At 41.3% G+C, this 10,413-nt stretch overlaps 1 protein-coding gene across 1 annotated transcript in view; it reads right to left on the bottom strand.

The window, feature by feature from the left end:
* The window catches only part of pou6f2 (POU class 6 homeobox 2), a 69,006-nt gene that overhangs the window by 2,887 nt on the left and 55,706 nt on the right, over positions 1 to 10,413 (bottom strand). The window contains exons 7-9 of the mRNA XM_034149450.1: positions 7,955 to 8,164; positions 5,951 to 6,104; positions 2,698 to 2,866 (exon numbers count right to left, since the gene is read on the bottom strand). Of these exons, the coding sequence (XP_034005341.1) occupies positions 2,698 to 2,866; positions 5,951 to 6,104; positions 7,955 to 8,164 (533 nt within the window). The remainder of the gene's footprint in view (positions 1 to 2,697; positions 2,867 to 5,950; positions 6,105 to 7,954; positions 8,165 to 10,413) is intronic.

Below are 10,413 nucleotides of genomic sequence, written 5' to 3'. Positions count from 1 at the left end.
AAAGTGTTTCTGGGACAAACACGAGTGTGACGTGTGTGAATGCTTTTAGGAAAGCAGCTTCTGGACTGACAGCAGCTCTGAGATCTGCTCTCTGAGGAACAAACAATGCACACAAGATGTTTTTAATGGGAGGTGAGCTGCTGCAGACAACACCAGAGAGGCAGCGATGACCATGCGTGCATGAAGTTGCTCTGCTTCTACACCTCGCCGCTGCATTCCTCCTTGTCGACAGGCGGTATTATTTATAACCTCGTCCTAAACAGTGGAGAGAGGAGGCTGCGTACTGCGGGGAATACATTAGTAAATATGAGGAGTCACCAGAGACAGGACATTTCATGGATCAACAAGAACCGCAGAGACTAAAATGAGTTGAGAGCCGCTCGGCTGGGGTATGCACTCCCTCCTCTAGTGCATCAGCACGAGGGAGAAGTGGCCCTGAATGCACCTCCAGCCTCTCTTCTTAAAAGTACCTGCGCACACATGCTGTATGTTGAGTTTCAGTCTGCCTCTGGGTTTAAAGTCTTTGAGTGGGATACGAGTTACATGAGGGCTAACATCTGCAGTATATGAGGAGAATTTACCTCGACAAACAGTTACAATACATACTATTATCTCTTATTGTGTAATAATATACACCTTTTTAGTGTCTGTTTTACTTCCCTGTCATCCTGTCAAAGCTTCAGAGAGGAAAATATATGTTTTATTCTTTCAGAGATGCCGCACTGTTTATACTTTGGTATTTAACCTTGTAGCATCTCTGGTTGTTATAGACCATTGTTGGAATTGTAAAAGTAATTAAACATGTGATATATTGATATATTCATGATATATTGATACAAATATATAAATCTATATGTTATACAGATGTATTAGAATTGTATCCATGTCACTTAACCCAACTATTAGGAGGGTTAGCACACTATTAGCCAATTTAAATTTAAATTTAGTTAGGCACTGTTCTTGGGAGGCAACTTCACAAGTATTCCATTTTGGCTTCTTTTGTAATATAAACAATAAAAAGTATTTATTAAAAAAGGTTTTGCTTTTTAGGAATTGATCATGCAATATAAAACAAAATAGAAAGAGAATCTGCCCTTATGATATAAGTAGATTTCAATATTCAAGAGATTCATATCAGTGAGCTTACTGTACCGTCTACTGTGTTTATATTTCTTGGTCGATTATTTAGTTAATATTCTGCTCATGTTTATTTAAGCTGGGACTTTTTAGTTTGGAAGATTTAATCATGAGGAAACCATCAAAGAGTTTGAAATGCTGCATTGAAGGCCATTTTGAACATGTGTATATCCATTTTAGCCTGAACAAAGCACATTGTAACCAGAGGAGAGCACAGTGGCTATCCTTGGTTTGATGATGCCCTCGTGTAATGTCTGTGCCTGTTTAGATAAACTAATAAAGAGCTTGGAAACACAGTGAGCAATGAAAGGAGACAAGATGGAGGCATCTGTCAGTGTCTGTTCTCTGTCTGGTTCAAAGCCCCAGAGCTACGTCCCGCTCAAACTTCATGTCTGTGTTGATGTTAACTAAACTAAAGCATGTGAAGTTCGGCCTCTACTTAAAACATCACCATGTCATGTCCAATGTCATACAAACAAAAATGTTGTCTTAACGGCATGAATAACAGCCCACTGAGTGTTTATTTTTGAAGCTAATGGCTTTTAATGTATGTTATAAATATTTGAATTATGCCTGGCTGTAAATATTTAATGTGTGATTTCAAGACTTTAAACATTAGTCAGAGATGGCTGGGCCTCATAAGAACCCCGGGCCCTGTACAGTTTCACATTTTATCGGCTGTTTGATGTTGATGTGATGACATTTTAAAAAGGGCATGGCAGTGCCTTGTCAGATTAACAGTACAGGTCATCAGTAAAGCACATGCACTGGGACATTCAAATGAATACAGGAATGAGGCCTGAAAAACTAGGGGGAGTTCTTGTCAAAAAACGGATGCAAGACAGGCTACACTTGTGTTATGTTATTGTGTTTTTGGCAAAGAAAAGTTGTCATATATACATATTTATACTTTGTTTGGATCTTAGAAAAGACATTTGACTTTAATCGGTGAACTTTTTAATTCATTTGACACTTTTTTGCCATTTAAAGAGTAATATTTGAGCATGATGTAGTTAAATTATTCTGACTTGAAAGGGAAATGTGGCTCATTTGGTGTCTTCATGCTAAATGTTAGTCATGTGGAAAAACAGTAGGGATGAAACACTGATTGTCTGATAGTCTCATGAATATATAATGCCGCATTTAGGACTAAACTGTCCTGGTGGCAGCGGTAAAACATGGCAATCTTATTAACAGATCATCGCCGTCAAGCTCTCTCATGTTCAGACGAGCAGCCGGCGTCAGGCCTTAGTAATTATTAAATGCTTTAAGTGCTTCGTGTAATACTTGCGTATGTATTTTGCATAAGTAACGCGCCGCTGTCATGTCAGCGAGGGGAACGGGAAGACGGCTAAGTACAGGCATGAGAGCTTCGTTTGTCAGGGTGGTGATAGTCAATTATGTATTTTAATATCTTAGTAATGTCTGTTAAAACACGGGATGAAAAATAGATGAGAACCAGGCAGTTCAGTGAGACTTTTATCTGGTTTCATTTGACAGAATTAGGACGTATTGATCAGGAATGATGAAGCGTTTATGTTCCTCCCTGGCTGCTCTTACCTGCAGATGGCAGACTGGCTGTACGCCGGACCCTCGGCCGCGCTCAGCGCCTGGCCCACCTGAGTCTGAGTCAGGCCCAGGGACAGGCGGCGGATCTTGAATGCTTTGGCGAATTCACGGATCTCCTCCAGGTTGACCCCGTCCACCTCGCTGGGGGCGGTCTGCGGGTCTGCAACACAAAACACATCTCATTTATTAGCACTCTGTCGCTCATTTCCTCAGACTGAAGGAAGCAAACATTCAGAAATATATGATCGTGGGTGTCTTTAAACCAGCTCTGGGTCAGATCGTTTTATTTCTCTCTGCCCTTTTGCTTTAAGCAAATAATGTGGGATAAATAAATTCATTTAAGGTGTGAATGCAGGCTGTTTATAGCTTTAACTTGCAATTGTAAATCTTTATACGCACATACAAAAGCATACGGACAAATCTAATTCAATAGATCTTAAGAGGTCTTTTTCTAATGTCTCTGTGTCTGTATGAATAAAGGTAGCCGTCTGAAATAAACATGAGTGTATACAGACTCTCTGACCCGGTGGGAAGTCAGTTCAGGCCGTGTACAAATATAAAGAAATGCTGTTTGCGAATCTCCACATTGGAGGACATCTGAAAAAACTTCACTGGAGCATTTTGAAGAATTTCCCTGCTAATAGAAAGTGATTACATTGTACATCAATGTCAGGTGCCCCGGCATCCTGCTTACTAAAGCAAAGTTTGTGCCTCTGAATTATTCATCTTGGTCATTATCAATGAATTATTAAAGGAATCCTCCAAGCGTATTTAAGCAAAAATCTATGGGGCTGCCATCTCGTTGTGCCTCATAAGTGACGTGTAGCGTATGCGGCGTGCTCCAGACGTGTGAACACTTGGAAGATGAGGGACTGGAGGCTCGCATACGACTAGAGGGGAGGGATGAGCACTCACAGCTTCGGCTCCCATCATCTCCACATTGATGAGCGTCTCTTCATCATTCCCAGCAGAGTCTATTCACTCTGTGCTCCGGGAGACTAATGGCGCTCCAGAGCAACTGGTCTAACCTCGGGATATTTGTCTTTAGACATGAAGTCACCAACACAAACATCATTTAAGATTTCTAATCTGTTTTGCGATAATGAATAGAGAGGTAAAGCTTTCAAACTGAGAAGCAAATCAAATGTTTGAAAGGACATATTTAAAAAAAACTATTGAGACGATCAATTTCTGGGCGTTTAAAAGCTGCTTTTCTTCAGGGCTTTAAGACACTATTAGCTTTATAATTTAAACAGGACAATAACAACTTAAACAATCAATTTATCTGTAAGTATTACGAGTCAAACTTTTAAATTGCAAGCAGGACTCATGTTATTATATGCCTTTGTCTGTTTTCACAAAAGGTGAAAAACTAGCCTTTCATTTGTTTAAATGTTTATTGACAGCCTAAATGAGACCAAATGATGATGAAGTGTGTAGTTAAGACCCCAGAAAAAGCGAATTAAAAATGCTCTCCTATTTGGCAACACATGCTATTTAAGAGCTTTTTTAGAGTTGGTATTTATACGTGAGTTTTGCAATCGCAACTGGTATAAATAAGCATTTTTGATATGACATACACTGTGATCAGATCAGGTAGGAAAGGAATGAAAAACAGCTTCTCTGGCTCAATATATACAGAAAAAGTTCAAATAAAAACAATGTTAAGGCAGAAAAAAATGCTGACATTCTTCTTTCTGATTGACATTTCCCCATCTTATTATATTTAAATAACAGAAGCAGACATTCTCAGCTTTTTAATCTGTTTCTGGCACTTTGTTTGTGGCCGGCGAATGAAATGACATTTCATCTTCTCTCCTCAGAAGACGTCTCTGATTCTGTCATGGGATTTTCTTTTGTGGATGTTTGCTGTAAATGATATTGAGAGGAAGTGATATGGCTCGTACTCAGCACAAAGCATTCATTCTATTTAGGGCAGAACAGAGCCACAATGATTTTTGTTGCAGTCTCGATAATGGTTTATAAGATATATATGCTACGAGTAAACACAAACTAAAGACGGTGTCTACAACGAGTTGATCAATGGAGACTTGTTTTTTATTAAATTCAGTGGTAGTGTAGCTGCCTTTGAAATGAGTTTACATGGGGTTTAGGGGAATCGACTCTGACAAATGAAATTTATCTGAATAAAACTGAGTTTTTAAAGGCAATAGCCGCCTGCTGACAGGCTGTGGCCCAGTGATTTATAAGGCTCTGCCAAAGGCCCAAGCTAAGGCAGAGTGAAACTTATGTTCATTAAACATAACACACGCCACTTTGGATTGACTAATAAACCAAAGGATTGACAGGCAGGAAAAAATAAAACAATCGTAGAAGGCGGGGATCAGTCAAAAGCTGTCCACACAGAGAGTAATGTTCAGAGCGGCCAAAGGGACAGGGGTAAGAATACAACATTCTTTTTTCTTCTTATCTCTGGTATCTAGCATTCAGAGTTTTTTCGCTGTCTTTGGAGAAGTTTTGAGATGTTGCCCTCACCTGAGTTCACTGTGGGTCATTTGAATTTCAGAGGCGGTACTGTGTCAAAAATAGCTTAGTGAAAATGATTTCTTACCTTAAATCACTTTTACTTAAGAATAATCCAACAATCACCAGTATCATAATGACTTTTTATTCAGTATAAAGCATTCATTAATAAAGCAATTTCATGGAGGTATGTGCATCGCAAAACTGTCCATGTTGTCATGCCAGTTCTGTCTGTATTTGATTGTCATATATAATATAATACAATAATAATTCCCATTGTTATCAAGATTTCATTTCATTAAGTTAAGTCTTATTTCCTTTAAACAAAAATAATAAGCAGCTACGGCCGTAAGAATATTTGAACCTATTTCCAATAAAATGTTTAAAGAATATTCTGGAAATGACAGCCACGATCGTTTTAGGCACCAACAAAAATGTAACCTGATTTGAAACGTTGTCTGATCACATTATATATATTTTAGAATTGGTCAAAAAACACCAAAACCATCAATAAATTGACCCTACAGAAGTATTGCAAATGAAGCTATTTCCCAGCTGTTTTAGAACATTATTTTTTTTCCTGTGGCTGCTTGGCTGAACATTTCTAGAGAGAATATGATTCATTGTAATTTGGGTGACCCAACCCTTTAACGTGTATGCACTGTCATATAATACAACACAGGAGACAGTGAGAACAGAGAAGGGCTCTTTGCTCCATGTATTTGAAGGCATGTTGTGTTTAGCTGTGTCGGACACTTACTGCTGACCAGCTGCCCCACGCTGAGAGCCGAGGAAGAGGAGGAGGTGGAGGAGGAGGAAGAGGCCTGGTGGAGAGGACTCTGTCTGTGGGGCATGTGGAGCAGGCTGGGCTGAGACGATACAGGGCCTGTCTGACCCTGCTGAGCCTGAGGCATCTGGACACACACACACACACACACACACACACACACACACACACACACACACACACACACACACACACACACACACACACACACACACACACACACACACACACACACACACACACACACACACACACACACACACACACACACACACACACACACACACACACACACACACACAATTAATATATTGACAGCATGCAGTACAGAGAATGATCCATTGTCCCTTGACCCACATCATCACAATAATCATCATTTACAGTAATCATGTCATTATGGTGATTAGGCTATAATACTACATCTAATCAACAGCTATTAAATTAGCCACTTAGGAGCTGACTATAATGAGATTCACCTTGTTACTGATGATGAATTCATGTTAATTACTGCCTGCGGTATTAAAACACAGCGTCAATAGTGTGCTCAATAGACTACAGCAGTAGTTTACTATTGCAGGAGACTGAGTTAACTCGGGTACAAACGCTTCTCTGCAGAAATCAACTTTGTTATATAAAAAAAAGAAAACTGCTCATGACAATTAGAGTATCTCTCTCGTCATCAGACCTGCGAGGATGCTAATAATGGCAGCCTGAATGTGAAATATAAACATGTGGACACAGCAGTTCCCATATCAAACATAATTCATGATCCACAAGCTACGTGCTCAGATGGCGAGAAAACGATGTATTTTCATGTTTTATGCACATTTGAATAGCTTTTACAAGATCAAGATGGTACGTCTTCACTTTTAAAGCGAAAAGCTGTCTCCGCCGTAAGCTAGGCCGGCTCCCCTTCTCCTTCTTTGCTATTAATTATTTTCTCCCTGGCATGTGTTTGTTTGGATGGTGGGGGGTGTCAACAGCGATGCACACACTGTCAGGGCTGTTGACAGGCTCGGAGAATTATCTAGCTTCACTGGAAATATTCTAGACTGCCGGCTCTGACAACCGTAAATTATGCCCGAGGAACAATGTGTACATGCGGGCTTTGAAGTGGAGACAAAAGCATAAACATTATTACGAATGCAATAATTCATTCAAGAGTATGATCTGGTGTTTGGCGAGCCACAATTAGGCGTCCATCTGCGGAGAGTTCATCCATTCTGCATTACACGGGCATTCAATGTGAACTTTTACCCTGTAATTCTGCGCTGACATCGTCATTATCAAGTCAATAACATCTTCATTGTCGTGTGAATGCATCTGACTCCGCAATTGAACACTGTATAGATCTTTAAGTTCTCAGAAGAAGTCGTTTCAGAGTTTCTACATTTAACTTCTACAAAATAAACAAAAGAACTTTTTTGTCGCATCTTCCTTTAAATCAAAACAAAATACTTCTTGTTCAGGTCAGAGAGGACAAATCACAAGGTTGGAGAGTGATTGAGACGGAGAGGTGGAGGGAGAGGTGGAGAACACTAGTGTTTGAGTTTTAAGTGGGGTGCTGAGCAGGCTCCCTGAGACTGAGTCTGAAAGGTTGTCTGACAAGTGCCTTCCAAATGTGCACACAGACACACACATTGTACACCAAAAGCTTCCATTTTCCGAGTGGAATGATGCAAATAAGTGTTATGGGAGTTGAAGCAGTAAAGAACCGAGGTGTTTAGCATAAAGCAGACCTGACTAGCAGTGCTGGGAAATGTACTTTGATGAATAAACAGAGCTCTGGTGTGACTCCACTAGGTGTTGCTCATTCAACAGTTTTAAAGCCAGCTCTAGATCAATGTTGAAACATCAGTTTAAGTGTATAATAAGCTCCTCTGTGTGTGTGTGTGTGTGTGTGTGTGTGTGGGTGTGTGTGTGTGTGTGTGTGTGTGTGTGTGTGTGTGTGTGTGTGTGTGTGTGTGTGTGTGTTACCTGCTGTCCAGGCTTGATTGGCGACAGCGTGATTCCCTGGGTGTTGATGACAGGCAGGATCTGATTGCCGATCACCGTGGCGATGATCTGGCCTTGAGCGTTGGTCAGAAGCTGAGGTGTAATTGGCTGTACCTGCAGTGCTGGGTTGCCACCCCCTGATTGGCTGGAGGGCCCTGCAGAGTTGGGCATCAGTGGGATTGTTCCAATTATCTACAAAGGGGGTAGAGAGGACACAAAATCAGCCGGGCAGTTTTAAAAAGAAAATGGAGCAGAGAGGGTAAACGCTACTGGAGATATCAGTCTTAATGATCTCTCTCGCTGTGAGTCTTTCTGGCCTCTTCGCGAGTGATCAGAGACAAAGCATGAGACGGTCATCTCACTGTGTTATGAGGTTAATCAGAATATTCTTTTACATTTTGAGAGAGAAACATGCCCAAGTGTGTGCTGAGGATCTGTCACTGAGGTGCTTTTACACCAAGTGAAGCCGGCACAGACTGCTGGGAGCACACTGGAAAGGTCAGCGCTGAATACCTTTGTGTGTGATGGTGCACACCACTGACTGTATTATCCATCACATGGCCAAGACTGTGCGAATGTGTGACTGTGTGTGTCTAAGTGTGTTTTTGCTTAAGTGTCTTTGTCTGTCTCTGGTGAGAAGGAGTGAGGCTGCAGAGAGACAGAAACCACCCTCTCTCTCACACACACACAGAAGTGGGAAGAAAGCAACAATAAGGGGGAGAGAAGAGGAGCATCAGAGAGTGAGACAGGACCCTGTGTTTCTAATTCAACTCTCAGGGTCCCAGGGGTACTTCACCCCCTCCAGTCCATGCTTTCCTCTCCTCTGTGGCTGTAATCAGGAAGGGCAGATCAAAGGGGGCGGCAGAGTGTCACTGCAGCGTTTTAGCTCTCAGAGCAGCCAGAGTGTGGCCGAGAGTGGCGCTTTAGGGGGGACTTAGCGCCTCTTCACCATGATGAAGGTTAATGTCATCTGGGGACTGGTTCTGAGCAGCCGTCGCCCTGTCCCCCCCCGCTGACACCGCTCCTCCACCAAGTCTCATTACACCAGAGAGCAGCTCAGCATGGATGAGACGTCCATCATTCCAAATTCTGTTATTTGGCAACTGGGCTACTTTTGCAAAAAATGTGACTGTCTTTGACTCTTTAAGTGCAAGCTACTACACCTCAGCACAGAACTATCTCAACAAACAGCTTCCCTGTAGCATTAGCCGGGCCTAGTGTGGCTCCCTAGTGTCACTGATGTGTTTCAGCGCCTGGTCCTCCTCTGCCTCCCCCCCCTCTCTCCTTGACATAATAGGGAGGGATCAGTGAGGGAAAGGTGGGTCGACAATCTGTAATTCATCCTTGCCACGGCTCATTTGCTTACGTTGCTTCACATTAAGGGAGAGATAATTTATCTCTCTCTCCGCGCCGGCTTTACAAATTCGCTGTAATGCTCTCCTATCACTTAGCATATTTTATTGCCCTGCCTGACGCTCTTGTCTCCGGAGTCCCACTGATCCCGCTTTGCATGCCACTGTGGCAGGGAACTTGTTCCGCTCAATTATTCATCGTCATTGGACTAAGTGGTTGTTCTATAAGCATAATAAAAGAGCAGGCAACTGACAGCTTAGCTCTCGTCCCTATCCCACCATGCAATGCTTCTCCATCTGAGTAGATCAGATGTTGCATGGCAGTGCCGCACAGATAGCTCAAGCTGGAAGAGTAAAGTTCTTGAAGTAGTGCTAATTTATAGACAGACTATATACAATATAGAATACTTTATTATTTTACTTTTCTTATGGTAAGTATTACATTCAATGTTGAGGTGTACAGAGCATTTAGAAAAGTATAGTTTGTACAGTTTATAATACAAGATAATCTATGTTTGGTCAAATTGATTGGTCAGATCCTCAGGTTATTCATTCTTCAACAGAAATGTCAAAGATGTTTTTTTACTTAAGTTTATTTTTAGACAAAGTTCATCATTGAACACTGGTGCAGAAGGCAGTTTGGCAACATGTTCATATTCTGCAAACTAAGGCATCTAAATAAGTATTGCCAAAAAATATAAAATATCACCTCACCACTATGTAAAGATAATTTATGCCTCTATGCTTATGTTTTGAAACCTTATGTTACAATCCTATTCTGTTTACACCTTCATTTTAATGTTGAAAGGTCTTGCTATCAATTCCTCATGTTTTGTTCCTCTTAAGAAGGTTGCACAGTACTCCAAATCAACCAGCAGGTACTTCACTCTCTGTTCAAAAAGCCCATATTTGATGGAGCCATACAATCATTTCCATTTCACCACTATTTCATAAATAAGCAGCTTTCAGGACCTTCTCTCAGTCCCTGCCAGGCCTCTCTCCTCAGTTATCTTTCAGTTTGTTCTCCTTTATTTGGCTTCCTGTGTTTGCTTCCCCGCTCCACTTCGTATGGCTTGTGAGTATTGTGCC

Source organism: Trematomus bernacchii, unplaced genomic scaffold (assembly GCF_902827165.1).
Source record: "Trematomus bernacchii unplaced genomic scaffold, fTreBer1.1, whole genome shotgun sequence".
NCBI classification, from domain to species: domain Eukaryota; kingdom Metazoa; phylum Chordata; class Actinopteri; order Perciformes; family Nototheniidae; genus Trematomus; species Trematomus bernacchii.
The sequence above is the reverse complement of the archived record's forward strand: the minus strand, read 5'-3'. Positions and strand labels throughout refer to the sequence as shown.